The sequence below is a fragment of the Phallusia mammillata genome, chromosome 6 (genome assembly GCF_965637545.1).
Source record: "Phallusia mammillata chromosome 6, kaPhaMamm4.hap1.1, whole genome shotgun sequence".
NCBI lineage: Eukaryota > Metazoa > Chordata > Ascidiacea > Phlebobranchia > Ascidiidae > Phallusia > Phallusia mammillata.
The window spans coordinates 2,663,024-2,685,422 of record NC_137257.1 but is presented as its reverse complement, the minus strand read 5'-3'; the positions used below and the strand labels follow the sequence as shown (position 1 = coordinate 2,685,422).

The following is a 22,399-nucleotide window of genomic DNA, read 5'->3' as shown; positions in this document are numbered from 1 at the left end:
AAACCTTTGAATACAATGATTTAACAACTGCAAATAGCTCACAGACGTCTTTTGTGTGTTGTTGAATATACAAGTGTGTTTGTATTAAAATTGTTCGGTTGGAATCATAAAAATGGTGCAATCGAGACTTAATACGAAACTTGTATCTCCTAAGACGCGAATCTTTCCAAAACATGTTTACATTGGAACCTAAACAATTCACCACCCTCTCAACCAAACCGCAATATTTTGAACCAATCAAAACTTGCCACGCGAAGTGTCTAAAATTGCCTAGAGATTCGAACCTTTATGAGAAGTGCACAGCTCGCTGTAAACAAGTGCATTAAACCCAAGCGCGTGCATGAAAGTAATGCACCAACATTGATCGACTCCTGCTGGCTTGGGCATCAGCAAAAGGCATTTTCTCCTTAGTAGTTCAGTTCTCGCTACAATGAACTGTGTGGGCCTTGTGCTTGTATTAAAATATATCCTTGGCGAATTGATATAATGCTTTATGGTTATTATCGTTAGTGACAGCTTATTGCTCTTTTCTCAGAATATGTGTCAAAGTATTTCACTGCGTCGGCTATTTTTAGATAAAGCTGTGTTTGTAAGCATTTAAATTGGCACGCCGTTAATGCTGTATCAATATATTCCCGAATAGCAATGAAAGTATTGTATTAGTTTTATCCTAACAGAATCACTTACCATGGCTTACACCGGATTTTAAAGATAAAGACTATATTAGGCTGGAATCATGGAAAAGACGGAAGATTGTGTCAGAATATTAATTTTTGTACAAAATAATAACAATATAAGTCGTTTGAACAAAAATTTCGTAATTTTTGTCGGACATGTTTTGGCCAAACGTGGGGAAAAATCATTTAACCCTGCGATATTCTGCATTACTAACAACAATCATGCTTCAAGCAAGGGAATTTCTGGTTCCCTTTAGATACCACTGCTTGCTTTTGCATATTGTGGACGTTACTATTATGCCATTAGCATGGGCTACTTTTGTCCTGTAAATGTATGCAGCATTATTATTTTTAAGGCAGCGTTCTGGTAGCTTTCAGTAAGAATAAAATTGTGCTCAAGTAATTCGGTTGTGCATTGAAGACGCCATAAAATCAACCAAGATTTTCTAACAACGACAAAAGCAAAACCTGAATCATTTTTTTTGTTTTATAGTCCTCACTTAGTGATTTAGAAAAAAACTAGTTTTTTTGTTTTTTTGTTTTTGTGCAGTAGTCTCTACTTAACGTCCGAGACTATTCGACCAATCATTTGACATGTCAAGTTGTAAATCTTTAACGGCATCTTGTGGTTGCAGTTTTAGTTGTTATATGTTTTGCGTAAACGTTTGCTGAGTTGCCAATGTTGCAGAATGAAGTTTAGAATAGATGTGTCATTCTATGCATTAGACTTGTGCCTGTATGGAAAATTGCAGCTTCTGTCATTTTCTGTTTGCAACTTTTGTGTCCGTCACAAACATATCTTGCTTGGTCTCCCTGATCTAAGTGGTTTTTCACCATTTTCGGGCTCGTCCTGCCGAAGCTTCAAATGTTTTTTCTTCCCCTTCTTTGTAATGACTGCAAATATAATTGTGGCAAGTTTGGACATCCTATTTCGTACCCCTAGGTCGATGCTTCGTAATATGTGTCGGAGGTATACCTGTGGACTATAGTCTGACTACACTACTGTTACAGAATCCTTGGTTACTATTTCCTGGTGTAACTGGTGAATATGGTGCTTTATGTCGTGCTTTTCTTGTGGGAACAATCTCTGTACTGCACCATGCATGAACGGCAGTGTAGAAAAGATGGACATAGATAAGGTGGCTGGCGCAATTGATATTGGATGTTTTTTCGTTGTCTGCACCACACGTTATTTTAAACACAAACAAATATTATGTTACACTGTAGTGTCCAACGCAAATAATAAAATAGTTTTGTGAGTCGTGAAAGGTTTAAGTCCGCCGGCAAGGGGCTAAAATAAATACTGTCAAGAAATAATATACGCGTTGATGTGTGGACAAAGGCTTCTGAAAGTTACAGCTGTATGGCCCATTGTTACGCTGTAGTTTCATATGAGAGCTTTGACGCCCACAAACATAATCTGATGTTATGTTTGATTAATGTAGGCTACGTACCACCCACTTCATTTTACAAAACGCTAGAGGTTAATGGTGACTGTTGTGATGCTTTTTGCAACAGCAGAAGCGAAGTCCCGGTGACTGTTTCACAAACAAAGACCTCCTCTACAAAATACCTTACAATATTGCAACAAATAGATGAAAAATAAAAAAAATAGTAGATGAAAAAATGTCAAAGTGTGATAAAAATAGCGTTTGTCAATGATTTTTTTTCACTTGACATGAACTAAAATATGAATGTAGATGTCGTGACGTAATCTGCATCTGCGACAAGCGACAGGCGACATGCGACACGTTAAAAGTGTCATCAAAGTTTTATTGTTTTCTTTTATTATTTTGCAACTTATTGTTCCGAGTTGTGCCTTGTATGTTTCTTATTCTTTCTTATAGTACTTTTTTAATTTTATGCTGCTTTTGACTTTTAGTTAATTCAAACTATGGACGAATCAACACGTTTAAAGGCAGAAATAGCTTATTGGTCAGGTAAACCTAAAATTTAAAAATGCATTCGTTTTGTAAATTGTTGTTTTGCTGTTGGACAAACTTTTTGTGTTTTGGACTGTTGTCGCTGATGATTGTTTTTGGAATTGATGAAAAATTGTTCAATTAATATTATTTTACAGACCTTATATCCACTCATAAGCAAGCCCAACTTTACAAAGCGAGAAAGTCCAGTTTTAGGCAAACTCAATGGAAGAGCAACAATAGGTGTGTTTTCATTACCTTTTTACCACTTTCTAATTAAGTAATATCAACATTCTCAACTTAATACCCTTTTTGCAGGAGAACTTTACATAAAACAGGAGCAACAATGGGAAATAAGGTTAGTGCTGCAAAACATATCTTAATACAGTCGGCTACTTTTTAGAACATAATCTATAAATGTTTGTTTTACGGCTATTATTATTAGCCTGTGTTCAGATTGTTGTTACCTTTTATGTGTCGATATTTATCATCTATTCTGAAATTTAATGACGTATATAACAGCCCAAATGGGAGTAACAACACATGCTTTATTGTTCAAACTTTATGGCAAATGCTTATGTCATCATTAGTGATATGAGGGACCACATCAGTTACACCTGTTCTAAAATTGTTTTTTCCAGAAGACACCCAGAATTGGTTCAACACATAGTTTCAATTCCAACAAGTTTACCAATCAAAAACATTCCCCTTCAAAATACAAATGGAAGCCAAAGCACAGTTCAGTAACAGTTACCTCACAAGCGTCCACTATCAGTATTGCCACTGCCCCGACTTGTGCAAGTAAAGGTGTATTGACGAAGCATAAACTCAAGAACTCTGCCTCTCAAGTACCAGCAAAAAAGAAAACTCTGTCCACTGACAAAGCACAATTAGTAACTAAACAACATGCGCAAAGTTGCTACAAGTGGTCAAAAACTGTCGGTCAAACTACGAACAGTTTTGAAAGCAACCAGTTGCCCAAAACTGCTTGCAAGCCACAAGGCAGTGTACGAAGCAAAGGTGCAAGAAGCCGTCATGTGTGGAAAAGGTATTTGAGCTGCAATTTTAGTTTAAAGCTAAGTGATAACCAGACATTTTAGGAGGAGCAGCGATTCTGTAAGACCTAAAATTGTGCCAACCTTTGCTGGAAACCAAATCGTTACAAAATACAAACTGCGAAGAGTGCATTCAAAACCCAGGTGAGCTTTGTTCAAAATCTCAGGCATTTTATGTGTCGTATAAATGTGAGACGTATAATCCTGTTAATGACACAATCCTACAATGAATTTTAGGTTACAAAGGCAAGTTAATGTTAGCAGCAACCCCTACAAGGTAATAAAAAAGTCTTCTTCCAACATTGGAATACAAGTGGCTGTTTTTGATCAAAGAAATCATCACATGAACAAATTTGCAAACAGGCGATACAAGTCAAACCAATACAAGGTACTTTTTAAAAGTAAAGACAAATTTCTGCTAAAACCAAGAGATTGATTAATATTTATGATGTGTTTGTATAACAGAGAACATTGGCTGATGCTTCACAAAGAAAAAAGTAAGTTTTCAGTTCAGGTTTGAAAACCTAGTTGTTATGTTCCTGTTTTGCTTAACAGCTCGAAGTACAAACTTGTTCGGTCCAGAGGTTCTCTGGTGAACATTCAAACTCGTAATCCACAATCTGGAAACATTGTTTTGAAACGCAAGCAAGTCACTGGTATGTAAAACTTAAAATTATGTATATTTGCAAAAAAGCATACAGTAACGCTTTGCTTGTATTTTGTTTTCTCTTATTTTTGCACTTTCTTGTAATCGTAATTTCTTTTCCACCTTGTTTTTAACCCCTGCTAATATTTTTGTCATTAACTCACACATTTTTCAGCCAAAGATTTATTTCACCACAAACTGCAATACTTTTACTCAACAAAGCAGAGATTAGCAAGGTAAGATATATATCCAACACTTAACATGGCACCTTTTCATAACATAACCGTATTTGCTTTCAGCCAAGTACTACAAAAAAGCCTTTACACTGCCCGCAAGAAGAACAGCCACAAGTTACGCAAAGTGTTTTGCTTGTTTTACAACAGGTAACAAAAACTAATTACAGTAAACCATCGTTAATCTGGACCTGTTAGGTGAAGAATCAGATTAACGAATGTCGATTAATTTAAGGTTTAAGCCCTACCACATTACATATAATTTGTATCTCAAATTTGTCCGGTGAAGAATTGGGTTAATCAAAGCCGGTTTGACAGAGGTTTACTGTTTTGCAAAAAACACACAACACTGTTTTAATGAACCCCATTTTAAGAACATGGCTTCAAAACTGTTTGTGTTGGTAGGTTTGGTCGTTGCAACAGAGGGGACAAATGCCAATATGTTCATGACCCAGAAAGAGTTGCAGTTTGTACAAGGTGACATTAAATTACTTCATATTCAGGCTAAAAGTACAAGTATTATGTTTAACCAAACAGGGTGCTTCTATTATGGTATAATGTGTTATTTTATTCTTTAAAGCTGGAATATTTTAAAGCGCTAGTATTGTAAGGTTCTTATGTCTGAAAACAGTTGTGTTGTGTACATCTTTTTTTGTTTTTTTAACTTTTTAGGTTTCTTCGTGGAACATGTCGGGACAATTCATGCTTATTTTCTCACAAAATTTCCAAGAAAAAGGTATAAAGGCCAGTAGTGTAAGTTTCAAACAAATTGCTAAACTTATGAAATCCGCAGATACCAGTGTGCTCATTTTTTCTGCAAGGAAAGTGTAGTACGAAGAACTGTCCCTATCTTCATGTCTTCGTTGGCCACAGTGCAGATATTTGTCAACCCTTTGCTACCACAGGATACTGCCAAAAAGCTGAGAATGTCAGTTAAGCTTTTCTCACATTTTTCATGTTGCATGGGACCATTGTTTACCAAACTGTGCACAAGACAACACTGCAGTGCTAAAAATACTGTTAAACTTTTTAATATTAGGACTTTCAAACTCTATCTTTGAGCCTTAAAATACTGAAAGTGATAGTAACCATTTCTGCTTAAATAGACAAATTGTATAAACTATTTTTTCATGCGCAGTGTAAGCAAAAACACATTCGTGTGTGCCCGGATTTCTACAACAAAGGATCTTGTTCAAAGGGAAATAAATGCAATTTACCTCACAAATCAAGGTCAGTTTTATTCTTACAGCATGCGGGGTAACAGAAAAAAGTTAAGTCAACTACTAACTTGTAATTGTTCAACAGAAGGTCAAAAACTAGGAAAAGTGCAAACAAAAAACAGAATATCACAACCACCAGGTCGGTTTATATTTATTCGCAATTGATGTAAAATAGCAAGCATTTTAATGTTTATGTACAAACGAATATACTGACAGTATCATGTATTGTGTAATTCTGCCCCTGCAGAAACAACAATAAAGAGAAGCAGGTTGTGGAATCAGATGGTTACATTAGTCTTCCAAAGGCCAAGACTGTGACTACTGTAGTACCAGGTACGGTCATATGAAAAATATTGAATTGTTTTAACTTATATGGTCAATACTGTTGGAATAGACACAGGTGATCAACCTATTCGAACAAAACCAAGACTTGGTAAGAGGAAGCTTCAATCTTGAAAGTACAGTGGTTGGTATTGTATTTGTATACCTCAGTTTATCGGTGTTGTTTATTTGCCTCTTATACCAGTGTTGCAAGCACTTTTTACCGCTGTTTTCAGTTTGCTTTTATTGTTTTAATGGGTTTATGCAAATAAACGAAGATATTGCATGCATGTGCACATACAGTCATGTACAAAAGTTTTGGTATTTGGCAAGTACAGAAGAAGCCCTGCAATAACATGTACAGCTTGGTTGTGGCATCTGTGATGTATTGGCATCTGACACAACCTCCAAACTGCCAAGACCTGTGTCACCCAGTCATTGGGCTGCCAGTTTCTTTGTCTTTGGAGGAGTGATTGCCATCTGAAAATCCAGCTTGAGAGGAGATTATCCTAAATGGCAACGATGTTTCCTGTAAATGAAACAAAACTTGTCAGCTGACCTACTAGCCTTTTTAAAGAAAATTGACTCGGTACAACTTACACCAGATACGGAATTGCCCTTGCCAATGCTTTTCGCGAATTGTTCTAAATCATTAAACTTCTTTTGAAAAGCTTCAAGTTCCAATTTCATTCGCTGGTTTTCTTGTGTAATTCTGTCCACCTAAAAAATTAAAATCTCCTTTTTGCTGAAACAGTAATTATTTTACCTTATTTAAAAACATAACTGAGAGCTTACATGTAAAATATATCTTAGTTCAGACATTTCATCAATAACAATTGTTAAAACGCCTGCAAGATGTATTCTATGTATACAAGTTCTCTGGCAGTTATGTTTTTAATTAAATTCCTTTTCAAGTCTGTGTATAGTGATTCTAATTATGGGTCCCCTTCCCTGAAGGGGACACATATTGTTTTTGTCTATTTTTTTTTTCTTTCTAACGCAGATTTGTTCCCACGTTTTGGTCAACAAAGAATGGTTCAATCTTTTTCAAATTTACACACATTACAGATATTGATCTAAAGATGGTCCATGTGAATTTTGACCCCGTTTGATCCCTCGGTTCACCCACAGCCCCCCAAAACGTAAAATTTTTAACGCGAATTTGTTCCCACGTTTTGATCAAGAAAGAATGGTTCAACCCTTTTATATTTACACACATTATAGATATTGGTCTAAAGATGGTCCATCTGAATTTTGACCCCATTTGATCCCTCAGTTCACCCACAGCCCCCCAAAACGTGATTTTTTTAACGCAGATTTGTTCCCACGTTTTGGTCAAGAAAGAATGGTTCAAACTTTTTCAAATTTACACTTATTATAGATATTGGTCAAAAGATGGTCCATGTGAATTTTGACCCCGTTTGACCCCTCGGTTCACCCACAGTCCCCCAAAACGTTTAATTTTTAAAACGGCTATACTTGCTAAAGCAGATGTTTCTGGAGTTTCATACGTTTTGATTGGTACATTGCAGCCTATTTTAAACTATTTTGTAACTTGAAGTTGTATATATCCATTTTTACCCCTTTACCCCCAAATATTTGTTTGTTTGTTCACATGTTATTGAGGCCAGAAATACAGGACTCAGTGCACAGCTGACGCTCAGTGCACAGCTGACGCAATGGGAGTGATTAACGATAGTGGCACATGGAAAAAATGCCTCTGCTTCACGCATGAATGCAGTCGTCACTTGACCATTTTCTCATTGGTTGGAATTAAGATGATACGGTGTTAGTGATATTGCGCTGTAAACGTTAACGCTGCGGGGTCACGGCAGGGACAGGTGATGCGTATGACGTCATGACCGTATTTGCCTGTCGCTCAGTGCACAGCTGACGCAATGGGAGTGATTGACCATAGTGGCGCATAGAAAAAAATGCCTCTGCTTCACGCATGAACGCAGTCGTTACGTGACCATTTTCTCAGTCAGATAGAAGTCTCAACCCTCAAGAGAGTAATTCACTTGTTTACAATTAAGGCGGGTGAATGCAGCGGGAGTGCTCAGCTTGACGTCCGGACCGACGTTTTATGAGGCAGTCGTGTCGGTGATTAAAAATCAGCTGTTTTTGCGCAGCTATGCTATGTCTTTTTAATAAGTTATCAAGCACATTTTAAGTTTTGGAAAATTGTGTTTAAAAACTGACCTTGAACGACAATATCAAGGTCAAAGCATGAGAATAAATTGAAAGTATTTTTCCTGTTCCTATTTACTGTTTTTTTGTAATTACATGACAATAATGATGCAAAAACAATACGGACAAAACTTTTTGGGTTAAGGCTAAAGTTGGTTAAGCTTGTCCTTAAGAATCTAAAAATAACCAGGATGTTTGTTTACCATAAATCCCATTCGTTTTTGCTTGCAAAAACAATCATATGTGTAGATCAAATGATGTGTATAGTAAATTGGTAAATATCTAACAGTGATTGTGTCCTATTTTTACTGTTACCAAATCGCATATGCATATGTGTGGGGACCCATTAGATTATGCTTGCAGAAACAATTATGTTATAAAGTGCCAGGAAAAAGATAGGGACCCAATGAAATGTAGGTGCCAAATATATATCCATTATAAATATAGTAAATGGAATATGTGATACATCATTAAATATGATGTAGTATATATAACCCGGCAATATATAGGAAAACCACTATTCTAGTTCTTTTACTGTCATTAAGAAGTCAACAAAACAAAAAAAATGTTTAGTTTGATACTGCAAAACAACAATCAATTTGATAGCTGCCTAACACATGGTATTTTGCCTGTTTATGGTACTTTAAGTGTCGGTCACGTCTAAAACTGCGGGCCCACTTGGATCACTTGGCCCAGCACTTCATACAATTGAAAAACTGTGGGCCCACTATATCCAGGCTTGTCGCGTCTCTTGCGAGGAAAAACTACGGGCCCACAATATCCATTGCTTGGCCCGTCTCTCGCAAGGTAAAACGGGCCAAGCGGGCCCGCAGTTTTAGACGTAACCCCTTTAAGTCTTATTTATATGGAGCACTTACTTCATTTTGAAGTTGTACCCTTTCTATGTCCAACTCATCTTTCTGAGTTAGTCGTTTGATGCGACATGATGCAGCGTATCCACGGTTTTTAAGGGTTCGCCTCCTTTGTTTGAGTCTCCTGCTTTCCTGAATAAAATACAAATAACAATGTTATTATTTTCACAAACTGAATATGTTTTGTTTTACTAATGTCTTTGAAAGGGTAATAAGTAAACACTCTAAATAGACAAAACAAAAAGGGTAATACTAAAAGCAGAAAAACAAAAAAGCGGGAAAAGCAGGAAATCAACACTAAAAGCAGAAAAGAAAGGAAAAGCAGAAACAAGGGAAATTTGTGTTTTCTAAGAGGGAAAAAATAATTCCAGAAAAACAGAAGAGTAAAATTTCTTTATTTGTTTTTTTGCCGTTCTAGCTCGTAAAAAACACTCGAAAGCGTTTTAATAGCGTTCTACATTGATTGTGTCAAAATACAGAAAAGACGGGAAATAAACAAATAAAAAACATTTCTTGTTTTTCAGTATTGGACACAACAGAACAGACAACACACAATCGATGTAGAGCGCTAATAGATCACATTCAAATGATTTTTGCGAGTTAGAAAGGGGCTCCTCCAAAATACGCAATCTATAAAATGTTGATGGTTCGGGCTTTTAGGGTCTGGGTAAAGGTTTATAATAACAATAACACTATAATTTAGTTTTAGATTCCCAGTTTGGACTTAATATTCTCATATGTGTTGAGAGTGGTACTAAGCACTGTATGGTACCACATGTTAAAACTAAGAAAATTAGGTCCAAAGGGTATCTAAATTAAATTATAAAGTTATTTGTATTACAATCCCTCACCTTGACCCTTATAGCCGTAGATTGGGTATTTTAGTGTAGCCCATTAGAAACGTATAAAAAACAAATAAAGAAACATTTCCCGTTTTTCTGCTTATCTTATGAAACAAGAAATTTTCCTGTTTTTCTGCAATTATTTTTTCCCTGTTTTAGAAAACACAAATTTCCCTTTTTTCTGCTTTTAGTGCTGATTTTCTGCTTTTCCCTCTTTTTTGTTTTTCTGCTTTTAGTGTGACCCAAACAAAAAAGAAGACAATATGCAAACAAAGACACAATATGAGCTTTACTTTCATACATACACAATTATTGTATTTATAGCATGGCATGTTTTTTTTTTAAATAGGCATAGATTGTTAGTTTTTATAAAACACACTTCCACGCAATTTGAAAGGGCTCCTCTAAAATACGCAATCTGTACGCAATCTACTTGTAAAACGTATGCAACTTTTAAAAATGTTGACGGTTAGGGCTTTTAGGGTCTGGGTGAGGGTTTATAATAAAAATAACACTATAATTTAGTTTTAGATGTCCAGTTTGGGCTTAATATGTGTTGAGAGTGGTACTAAACACTGTATGGTACCGCATGTTAACACTTGTGAGAAAATTAGACCTGAAAGGCATCTGAAATTAAATTATAAAGTTATTTGTATCACAAACCCTCACCCTGACACTAATAGCCCTAACCGTCAACATCTTAGTTAATTTTTTTTAGTAGATTGCGTACAGTTTGCGTAGATTGCGTATTTTAGAGTAGCCCAATTTGAAACAATAGAAAGTATGAACAAAAACTGTCAGAATTGATTGAGTCTTTTAAACCCAAATGGTACAACTTACGTCTGGCGTCAGACACCTTAAATGGCGATTCAGCTCCCTCACACTCAAGTTAACCAGCTCATCATCGGTAAAAACAACTGGTTTAGTATCTTCCGCGTCTTTGGACATTACTTATTAAAACAGGCCAATGCGCACACTCGAATACTTTGGTTGTCTGAAAATAAAACAAAACTGGATATTATCTATGCCGTCCATAGTCCATCCACTCAGTTTTGTCAACGTTATAGCGGCTATAAAATGACTTGCATCTCTTGTGAGCTTCCAATCTTCGAAACTAATTATAGATCAAATTCCTGTTCCCGATATGGCTGCTCTCAGCACAAAAGATTGCTTAGTCATCAGGTTTTTCATCACAAGTAAGCGAGAGAAATGGCTTAGTTAGAGTGACAAATCCGGAGCGCTAGAATTACCTAACTGGAAACAACGGCATGGGATAAAATGTTTTTTTGCAGGGGGTCTCGTCTCGCTTAAGAATAAATTTACCAGGGAGTCGAAACGGAACTGAACCCGAACCCGCGAACCGGTTTGAGCGGTTAATTTCATTAAACTCGAACCGAATCCGAACCGCTAATTACGATTTTCCAAAAACCCGAACCGGAGTTGAACCCCATATTTTGTTTGGCGTTGGACCCGAACCGGAACCGAACCAGTAAAAAATGCAGTCTGTTATATATTTTGTGATATTTTTAAGAAACAGCGCAGTGAAGAATACGCGAGATAACACTTATAGGGCGTGTCAAAAATAACAGTGCACGGGCAAATTTTTTTTAGAGTTTGGTAAGGCCAGACAGATGATTTTAGAATTAAATGAAAACAAATAAAAATTTGAACCGGTTTAAAAACCGCAAACCGGTTCGGACCGGATAATTTGCCCAAACCGGAACAAAACCCGAACCCGAAAATAAACATTTTTAAAAACCTGAACCGCACCCGAACCCTTAAAAACAAAACCAAGTGAACCCGAACCGAACCTGAACCCATATGACAAGCGGTTCGACTCCCTGAAATTTACCACCAAAGTGGACATGTTTTGGGAGTAAATGAAAGCACACCATTTTTTCAGATGCGCGGAATTAATAGCTTGACGTAGGCCTGCAGATGTTCGAGTATATATTTTTAGCCAACATTATGTTGTTTTTTGTCGCTAACTGCTAAAATATTTATTCCGTCGCTTAGTTAGGCAAATAAGAATCGATAAAATTGTTGTAAAAACCTAAGTGAACTGAAACATGACCTGCTAAATGCGATTTGTGCCACATGTGCTATCCATCCGGTTATTACGTAGACTAGGCTACGGTCAAATCAGTTTACTTTTTCAGCTTTAAAATGCAGCGCAGGTATGGTTTGCTGTTGTATTATGCTTATAGTTTAGCTGTTTTGGGTTAAAAACTATGTTTCAGGCGATGAGGGTTAAACAGATTTTTAGACAATTCATAATTTTAAAAAGTGTCTTTTATACGATGTTTTGTTTAAATTAGATTTTAAACTAGGCTATGTTTAAACTTTGGAAAAAAATTGCCTTGAAGTGTGTGCATTTTGATATTATTTTGAAACAATTTTAAAAATACCTGTTCTTAAAAAGTTAAAAAAAAAACTTTTGGAATTACGATCAAATTTAAAAAAAGCGTATTTAAGTAAAATACGCAAGTGTATAACAGTACAGTACAAATATTTTTTTAGTTGTTTCTGTTGTTTTATTGCAGTTTACCGTTATCCAGTTTCCTGTTAACTAAAAATCATGACAAACAACACTTCTTCTACTTCGGAAAACGCCACCGCCCCGACTACGGCAATGTTAGCTGCGGAATGGAGTTTGCTTGGATTTTTGACTTTGACCATTTGGTACTTGACAGTCGCATCCGCGGTCTACCAATTTACAGCAAATCAAGCAGGATTGAAGCTGAACAACAGACTATGCACACTGTCTTGTATTGTGCTTACCTTGTTTACAGTGCCGAAAATGGTCGAAACCACACGTATTTTTATTTCCTTTGCAGTTTGTAGATGGGTCATAATACCGTTTCGTGTATGTAGCGTACTTTCTCGTTTCTTTGTCTACTTATCGCTATGGCTTCGACAACATTCAGTTTACAAATGCGTTAACACAACAGCAAAATGGACAAGGCTGGCGCGAAAAATGAGCCTGATTACTTTGTTTGCAATTTCAACATTCTCTCTTGTGCAAACCTCTGGCATTGTCTACTCAACTTCGAAACTTGTGAAATCCAATGAATGTAAAGGATCTATAGATGCGCTGCCCTTTTTAGTGATCAGCACATTAGGATTTTCATTTGCACAGGTGTTGTTATTATGCCTACTCTTCTTACCGTTTTGCAAATACTTCTCACATTTAGCTGATGTTAATACTGTTTACGTCCGTTGTGCCAGTACTGCTGTCGTGTGTGTTGTCTCAGATCTAATAATAACTATTCTTCCAGTATTTACAAAAAGCATTAAAACCTACGTCTCAACTATGCTTATTTTTCATGTTGTTTTCGGAAATTCTGTATTAAACGTGGTTGCTTTAATATTTTCTTTTCCTGATTACTGCACAAGGCTATTTCCATTTAAACTGCTATTGAGTAGAAGAACTGCTGATGCGGTAATACATCTTAAACCAGGCTTCGCCGGCAAAGAAATTGAACAACTTGGAAGTCCCAAAAGACCCAGAATTATTGCCAATGCTTGGGAGAAAGATGTAAAGATTAACACCGTTTCATCTGAGATTGACAGATCGGAAACAGAAGTATAAACATATATGTTTGTACATGAAATACGCTTTGCCATTAGCCGTTTGTTATGTTTTAGTATAGTAAACGATGTCGGTTGTATAATTCTGTAAATATGTCTTTTGCGTTGGTGTGTAAAATTGTTTGTGCTTTTTATCTTGTTGTATATTTTGTGATGTCTTGTTATAAAAAGCAAATTGCAATGGTTTCGTTGGTGCAATAAAAGTACAATAAGATGACCGAGTGGTCAGCTTGATCTTCTTGTGTTTGCAATGTTATTGGTTCGAATCCAGTCTCGGCAACTTCTGTTCGTTTTTTTGCAATAAACTTGAGTGGTTGTGCTTATTGACAAGCGATAGATTGATCTAAATCAAAATTAAATCAACAATACTCGAAGATTATTTGTTACTTTATAAAAACGTTTTATCAGAAAAAGTTGTGTTAATGAAGAGCGATTGGCATAATTTTTGGTATGGCGTCATAATAAGGTATGATGACGTCATGTATGAAGTTTAGGCTCGCTAAGAAAAATATTTCGCAAATTGGGTTTTTTTGACGTCTGTATAATTGTTTGATGACGTCATTATGTGTGTGACGTATCCGGGTTATGCCGTAGTTCATTTTATGTGAAGATCGCTAGGTTTCGTCTAAGCGAAGGGTTAGTAAGTTATTGCGTTTGGTCAAGAAAGTACACCAGTCCCGAAGGCGTCTTGTATGGGACGTCGAAACGCCGGCTGTTTATAATAAAACTGCTTATTTGTTGATACATCATGTCTAAAAACAAAGCTTATTTCTTTTGCTGCAACGTTTGCACGAATCGAGTCGAAAGGCGGCTGTTCAACATAAATTGCACCTCTCCATGTGTTAAAAGTCAACACCAATTAACCACAAATACACAAGTTTGAAGGTTGTGAAGGGTGTAATAACCTTGCCTTAAAAGCTGCTCCTGGTAAATTGTACAGCCCGGGGTACGTGGTATCTATATTTAAACTGACTTTTTGCATTTGTTATTGCTGGAGTTGGTGGAAATGAAATCTCTCAAAAATGTTTTACAGCGTCGATACAAAGAAGTTATATTCCCATAAATTATCTGACTTTGTTGCCTTAAAGGCTTAAACTAACACAACTCGGTGAAACATATTTCTTAGTAATGTGTATTGAACAATAGGTTATCAGTACATAAATTTGCTTTCGCAAAATCAATAAATTCTTCACCGATTATCGCAAACTGTCACATGCACAAATCGACGCTGTAGGCTGTATTATAGCGTCACATGTTTTGTAAGGCCCAGAAACAATAGGGTTGTTAGTTTAATGTCAACAAAACAGCATTTGTTCTATTAACTGATTGGACACATAACACTGTAATATTTCATCATTTTGTTTTGTTGTTTTATCAAACAAAAAAACATATCTCTAAACGCCTATTTCAAATGCATATGGTTGTCCCCCAAATTCATTATACACAGCAACACCTAATAATCACTGAATTCATCTCTTAAATAAAATGTTTACATGCAGCACAACAATACAACAAAGCAGATAACTTGAAAGTGAAGAATATAATTCATTTAAAGGCAAAAAAATCATCTCTCTTTTCTTAGTGCTTCAACAAACTCTTCAAGTTTTTGCTGAATGTCCCTGACACGTTTTAGTTCCTCAGCCAATTCCACTCTTCTTCCGGTGAGCAATGTCTCTTTGCATTCACGGTCTTGGCCGAAGTCCTCTAGTACCTCTTTAACTTCATTCTCTAGTCTGTGTGCTTCAGTGTTCATTACTTGCTGTCGCAGAGCATTACTTGTTATCGCCAACATACGCTGAATTCGCCAGAAAAGAACTACATCGCTGCAATCTATTGTTTCTCCTTCATCATCAGCGTGCACCTGCGACATAGCAGAAGCATGATGCCTGTAGAACTCACGTCTGCAGCTTGCACACCTTGCCAAGGCATCATTGAGGAAATGCATCCTATACATCAAATTCCATGTGTCTGTAATCATTTCAATTGCCACCTCTATACCTTTGGTTTCCAGGTTTTTGCGGATAGTAGTAATTTCATCGTTGGCCAAATAGGGTCCGTGATCCCTTTGTGCATGAAACAGGTTTTGTAACTGGTTTTTGATCTCATTGCGCTGGTGCTGGTCCCAGGTTCTACTTGTCCAGTGCGTCCATCGGTGCCACCACCCATGGCCAACCAAGTCTTGAACAGATGCCTCTGTTTTTCTCAGTAAACCGCCTAGATTTTCCTCGATGAAATGTATTGCACTTTCCCATTGCATCTTATCTGAAATTGACCTGTCTTCCAGTGCATTAAGTTGAACCACTCGTAGTGTATCGACAAAACCCTCGTTCCATGAATGTCTATTCACAGCTTCCTCTCTTACTGCAATTTTCAGCTTGCCAAAAATGGACTCAGAGTTACCTTGATGCCTTTCCTCTGCATCATGTGTGCTCTGGTCCAAAACTTTGCTAAATTCCCCAAGCAAAGTATTTTTAGCCACTTCAATCGAGACTTTAGGTAAAGGCTTATCAGCCCATTGCTTCAGTTTGATATCAACAGTTGTGTTGAATGAACCAGGGTCACCAGATTGTGCAGCAGGCAAGTAGATATTTTCAATTACATGAGATGAAACACGATCCCACATTTTGTTTTGCAAGGTCAGTTCCCAGTTTTGGGCAGGGATATTCACCAGTGAAAGCATTTCATCAAGAATTTCATTTTTTGCTTTTTCGAAGAGCTCATTTCTGTCCAACTCTCTCACTCTTGGAAAGTTGTTTTTCCACTCTGTTTCCAGGTTAAACCGTGTTGCCTTGAATGCATCAGCCTGTTGCTCAACAGACTCACTAACCATTTTCCAAAAGCAATTTGATACAGCATAGCTCAGATTAGCGGTTGTGAGTTGGCTTGCTTTAAGCAGACCAGACTTAAAAATCTTTGATGTTGAGAAAAATTCTTCTTCATATTCTTTAATGTCAGAGATACTACTGTTGGCGCTTCCTTGGCCAGTGACCACTGCAAAATACCCTAGTGCCTTCATTGGAAATAACTTCCCATCTAGTATTTCTTGAATCCGACTTGGGTTACTAATATTCTTTTCAGCAAGATCAACTTTGGTGAGCACAAAAATAGTCCTTTTGCCTGCTGGATCCATTTGGCTGACTAAATCAGTGACTATACTTCTCTCTGCATCAACTGAACCATCTTGTATGCAAAGAATAATCGCATTAGGGTTCTCCATGTAGTACTTACTCATGTTGCAGATAGCATCTTTGGTATTAGGTGCCATACCACTTGTGACTGTGCTAATCATACCAGGCAAATCAACAAGCACCATCCTTTGTAATCCAGGCCCTTTAACACTCAGAGATATAGTTTCATTGCTTACAGTTTTTCCACTGCAGCTAGTTTTCATTCTTAGTTCAATTTCATGACGTAAAGCTTTGAGTTCAGATTCCTTAGTGAGATCAAATTCACGGGAGCTATCACGAAACTGGGCAACATGATTGGGTCCCTCACTCAAGGTGACTTTCACGGGAGCACGAGTCATCATTTCACCTGATCCACGTGGGAATATTCTCGCTTGTGCAATCATCTCTAAAACACTTGTCTTGCCTGCACTTTGATCGCCAACTACAACGACACGAGGTAAATGATCCTGAGTGTTATAATTCATGTCATAATCTGCAAGTTCATCTAGCACTTCGGAGTACATGTCAATTAGTGACTTTTTCACTTTTCTTCGATAAATATCTTTGTCATCTTTAGTAAGCAGTAACTTTCGGAGATTGCGATTCTCCCTTTCAAGTTTTTCAACAATTTTTTGATACTTCAACTCAGTGTCAACAATCTCTTTTTGCATGGTCTCCAACTTTTTCTGGTCATCGTTTTTCTTTTGATTAGTTGTTTGTGCATTTAATGTCGAACCATTGCCAGAAACCTCTTTGTATAAGGGAGCACCAGCTTCATTTTGTAAGATCGAATTAGCTGATATAGGATGACCTTCAATGCCATTCTTTTTGCGCTGTGGTAAATATTGAAGCAATGCACTCTTATCAGGCAAATGTATATCTTTCAGTTTGTAAGTTACAGCTTTTAAATGACCCATTGCATCTTCACCAACCTTGAAGGCTGTGTTGAGCCACGACATATCTGGTATATGCTCATCATACCACTCGCTGTATTTGTTTTTTGTGTAAGCTACACCGCTAACCCCACCACCAATCACCCAGTACCGAATTTTCAAAGCATTTCTGGCAACAGATCTACCAATTGCACCAATGAAGAACCTTTCTGATAGATTAAACAGACCATTAGGCTTTAAAAGCTGTTTTCTTGCAGCTTGTTCTGAGCTATAAAACAGTCTTTTAGGTCCAACAGTCAACAAATGTGGCTGACATCTGCGTCTTTGAGCAGGTACCACAACTCTTCGTAGCAGAAACCACGATGTTTGGTTGCATTTTGATGGAAAACGCATAACTTGATTACATTAAAATTCCAAATATGTACAAATGTTGAATTGATTACATTGTTGCAAACGAACGAACTGTAAGAAACAAAATATTTGTAATAAACATTGTCAATAACTCATACATTGTGTTTACTTGTAAGAGAAAACATATTTTATGATTCGCCAAATAAAACCAAAACAATGATGCAAAATGTTGCAACAAAGATAAGTAAACAAAGAGTTTTTTGCACATTAGTGCGTCTTACATTTGAGCAACAAATACTGCCTTAAAAAGAAGTCAATTTTTCCACCTATTAAGTCTTTTTCTTTAGCGCATAATATGTAAAGGAGATGTAACTGCTTTCGGTCTTTGGAATATAAAACTTTTCCTTTTCTACGGTAAATGATGTAATGTTGTAAAATGTCTGCGTGGTCCGGATTATTGCTTTTCTATAGGCAATGTTAAAGCATGGTTAAAGTACACACGGGGTATACGTTTTTTAAATAAAATTAATTATGACTAGGCCAAGGTTTATGTTACGATTACACCATTTCATTGACATGCTATTGAAGGCTAAGGTCGATAAGATGTACTTATTACGGTGGTCATTGGATTGGAGTGAGGTAAGGCTTTGCAAGCATAAAATTACGGACCGCAAGTTTTCTGCAATACGATGTGTTTGCCTTAATTCCATTTAAGTGGTTTATCCATAGTCTCTACATGTAAAGACTGTGGTTTAACTACTATCCTAATTTACAGTGAACGAATCAGTCACCATTTACAACACTTGCATCTATTGTAGCGTCTGTATATTAGTACAAAGTAAACTATTTATGTAGACTTAAAATTTAGTGTGAATCCTTTCTTCTGGCGCCTGAACAGGTGGTTGGTTTTAAAGACTCCCCAGATTAACAAACCCGTTGCTTTAGGCATGTTTGCTTTGTTTTTAGTGCTACATTTAAATTTATTGTACAAATGATTGGTTGATTCTTTGTGTCCAATGACTGTCAAACTCCACTTTGGTAAAAAAAAGTTTTCACAATTGTTTTTTTCATAATGTCCCGTTAATAAAATGCTGTTTAATGTTCGTGTAAATTGATCGTAACTAATGATGTCAGATTTTGTGTTACATTTAGATCCGCTAGGTGTCACAATTGGATAAGAAAGTTTTTCACGATCAACACACACAGGGTTAGTGCCATTTGGCCTAAGTCACAAAACAATTGCAAGATTTAAGATGATATTAAGCGGCATTGCTTCAACCCAGTGAAATCTGAGGGGTGAAGTAAATTGAAGTTACCATCTCCATAAGAACAAAAATGGTTAAACGGACTTGAATAAAAACCGACATTTCGACCACGGACTCATTGTGAGCATAACGCATTCAAAGGCTGCCCGCCCACCTAGGATAAAAATAGCACAAAATAAAACTGAATATGTTGTGTATTTCCAAAACAAAAACACGAGCCAAAAAATTATACTGCATTTCCATAATAGCGCAATGGCCCTTTGGTCACGTGACACGAACAACCAATAGCGTACGGTGAAACATTGCTTTCAAAAACCAATAAATCTACGAATTACTGAAGGTATTTACTATACTTTTAGTTTTGCTTTGAAACAATTAGACTGTCTACCGCATGTAATACGACCTATACTGCAGAGCGGTGTTTTTCAATCATTGACTATTCGTGAACATCAGACGGCAATATCAATATGGAGAATTAGGTGGACCTATGGGGATTAACTTAACGAGAAACAACCAGTGTCGCAAACCCAGTCCAACGTAATTAGCGAATTACAACCGGTCGATTTGTCATAACGAGCAGATGTCGTGCTGATTTTATTTAAACAAGGTAATAGACCGCAGAACAGAACAACCATCCAGGTCACAAAACCCAAGCATTATACGAATAATAGGAGATTTGACTGGATACCCAAGTTTTCTTCGGCGTCCTTGCTGTTTTATGTAACTGATCAAACATGACAATGTGATAAAGTGACAATACAAGTAAATATGACTAGACTCCGCCATCAAAAAGGCCAAATATACCTAAAATACTATAGGTTTCGTTGGTTTTAAGGTTTATTCAGCAAGTTAAATAGAAAATATACCCCCTATATATATCACTCCGTATAGTTCAATAATAAACTTATTACGTTTTCATAGTGAAGCATCGGAATATTATGTTGACCTTGTGGCAAGGTCAATAGTGTCGAAAATTTTCCATTGCTACACAGACAGACCAGGATTGAAAACTTAAAACTAACCAACTTTGTAACCGTATTTTGGTTGTTTAAAAAATGGTTTAAAATGGTTAAAAACGACGTTGGCTTTATCACCTTCTTTATCCCGTTTTCGTCTACAATAAATCGCACTGCGCAGTTTGGTACGTTCAATAAAATAATAAACAAAGAACGACTTATTCGAGTTTAATCATCATTATGTGATTGATTTCTTAATCTGCAATCAAAGCAAATTCGACTTTTATCTTCGAATTCTTCTAATACTATTTTCCTAAGAGATTTAGGAGGCACTGACGCCCCTTAATTTGTTTTCACTATTTTTGCGATTTAAATGTGAAATATTCATTAGTGATTTGTTGTGTAGCGAATTGTAATAGATCATTGGTTCTTCTTTTCATTATTGTTACACCTGACACTATTCAGATAAACGTCATATATCCGCTTATCAAAAAACTGAAACAAAATAATCTGAGCAAACAAATCAGAGCCAGTATATTTGTGTAGAACATAACGACGTTTCGACAAGTGCCATTGTCATCATCATGTTTTAAGACATAAAAACGACAGAAGGCACGCAACTAGGTGCCGCACAAAGGTAAAAAAGGCGACACGAAGTAATAGGTAAAAGCAATTAAGCGGAGATAAAATAAAACGCACGCGGAAAGAGGGCAAACGGGTTTACCCGAGGCAAAGCACGACCGCTAGATATTAAACAAGTAGAGTGGCGTTGATGAAAGAAAATAATAATACTCCCTGGAAAAAGTGAAATGATATCTCCGAGGGTAATTACTCCTAGCAAACCACTGGAACAGACCTATATTGGAATTGGCCACAATTCTGAGAAAATGTGGTTGTATGTTCCAAACAACAGTTTTAGTACCCAAAATCGCCAACAGCAGGGGCTTCAACCGACACTCTATGTTGACATTTATTCAACTGGAAAAACCTATGTACTATAAAATCCTTCATTTAAACAGAATCAGTCAGTTGCAGATGAAGAAATTCCTTCCCCTTGCTGAAATGTTGTATATTTCATTAGGGCATCGACAATCAATCATTTTGCCGACTCACACGAACGTTAAAATATCCACTAGGGAAATTTTGCTGCCAGAATTCGCGATAGGGTGACACGCGACTGTGCTGCGATATGCAAGGTTCATTGAAACCACCAGCGAAGATTTGATATTAGAAATTCCAGGCAACACGAGTTTTCCCGCTCTTCAGTGACACAAGCTTCCGCACAATATCCGCGTTCGTTTTAAAACTGAGCAGTTTTGGAGTCCCTCAGGGTTTGTTCTTGGTACCATTCGGGTAATCGCCTTTTCGCGTCGGCGCCGGGGTGGGCGCTTACGACGTTTCATAAAAAACACGTTTATGAAACCACACTGTGTTGAACGCACGTGGTTCAGGACGATTTCTGCACAAGCACCGTTTTATCACATCAATGAAATCACATTTTAACGCAGAAAGACTTCAGGTAGAAGATCATTCAATCTCAAGATCACATTAACAGTGATATGAGTTCATACAAACTGTTGCTGCCAGATATACTGTACGAACTAAATAAGGCTCTACGGGCATATGCATTATTTGTACAGACGTTCTAAGGTCGTATTTAATTCGCCTTCATCGGAGTAACGACGGTTAATTCTTCAAGCAGAACCCAATGAAAAAAAGAGAACAAAGTGTCATCAGTTTATTGTTCAAATAGAATTCAAGTAAAGAAAAACACATTTTATAAAAACCTTTCTATTTTATTATTACCATAATGAACCCATTGTGTATATGCGATAGTAATTTCATTCCAATGCGTGCTGCTATTGGTAAGGCCTGTTTAAATCGATTCAAATAGATCGATTGATTGCGCTTCAAGACAAGACAAAACCCAATAGATTGAAGCTCATTTGCTGTCCGCAGGGATTGTCCAGTTATGATAAACTGTCCGTCCAGTGGGCAATGACGCATTTCCGAGGCCTTAAATTTCCGTCAAATTAATTTAATCTCGATCATTTTATTGCTGTAAGAACGATGACTGTGTTAAACCGGTAATTCGCTTGGGAGTTAGGAAGGCAAAAAAAGTAATGTTTTTTGCTCAATTACGTTTTGAAATGTGACAGTAATTGTTGATTGACGTCGGCTTCAAGGGTTTTTTGTTT

The 22,399-nt window shown here is 36.8% G+C and overlaps 3 protein-coding genes across 3 annotated transcripts; 1 reads left to right on the top strand and 2 right to left on the bottom strand.

Annotated features, from left to right (window-relative positions):
* The first annotated feature begins 2,466 nt into the window (after window positions 1-2,466).
* Window positions 2,467-6,364, top strand: LOC145232985 (uncharacterized). The gene is made up of 17 exons (XM_080097647.1): window positions 2,467-2,617; window positions 2,758-2,842; window positions 2,918-2,957; window positions 3,241-3,647; window positions 3,700-3,798; window positions 3,892-4,042; window positions 4,120-4,151; window positions 4,210-4,310; window positions 4,476-4,536; window positions 4,600-4,683; window positions 4,939-5,010; window positions 5,206-5,269; window positions 5,327-5,461; window positions 5,672-5,763; window positions 5,839-5,892; window positions 6,001-6,086; window positions 6,148-6,364. Exons 1-17 carry the CDS (start codon window positions 2,572-2,574, stop codon window positions 6,207-6,209), a joined length of 1,671 nt encoding a protein of 556 aa, XP_079953773.1. The 5' UTR covers window positions 2,467-2,571; the 3' UTR covers window positions 6,210-6,364.
* LOC145232986 (transcription factor MafK-like) lies at window positions 5,889-11,165 on the bottom strand. The gene is made up of 5 exons (XM_080097648.1): window positions 11,065-11,165; window positions 10,819-10,972; window positions 9,143-9,268; window positions 6,675-6,794; window positions 5,889-6,603 (listed from the first exon to the last, which is right to left on the bottom strand). Exons 2-5 carry the CDS (start codon window positions 10,924-10,926, stop codon window positions 6,502-6,504), a joined length of 456 nt encoding a protein of 151 aa, XP_079953774.1. The 5' UTR covers window positions 10,927-10,972; window positions 11,065-11,165; the 3' UTR covers window positions 5,889-6,501.
* Window positions 11,166-14,683: 3,518 nt separating this feature from the next.
* On the bottom strand, window positions 14,684-18,116 carry LOC145233564 (dynamin-like GTPase OPA1, mitochondrial). Its single transcript, XM_080098319.1, has one exon. The coding sequence runs from the start codon at window positions 18,020-18,022 to the stop codon at window positions 15,134-15,136; it is 2,889 nt and encodes a 962-aa protein (XP_079954445.1). The 5' UTR covers window positions 18,023-18,116; the 3' UTR covers window positions 14,684-15,133.
* Window positions 18,117-22,399: the final 4,283 nt, after the last annotated feature.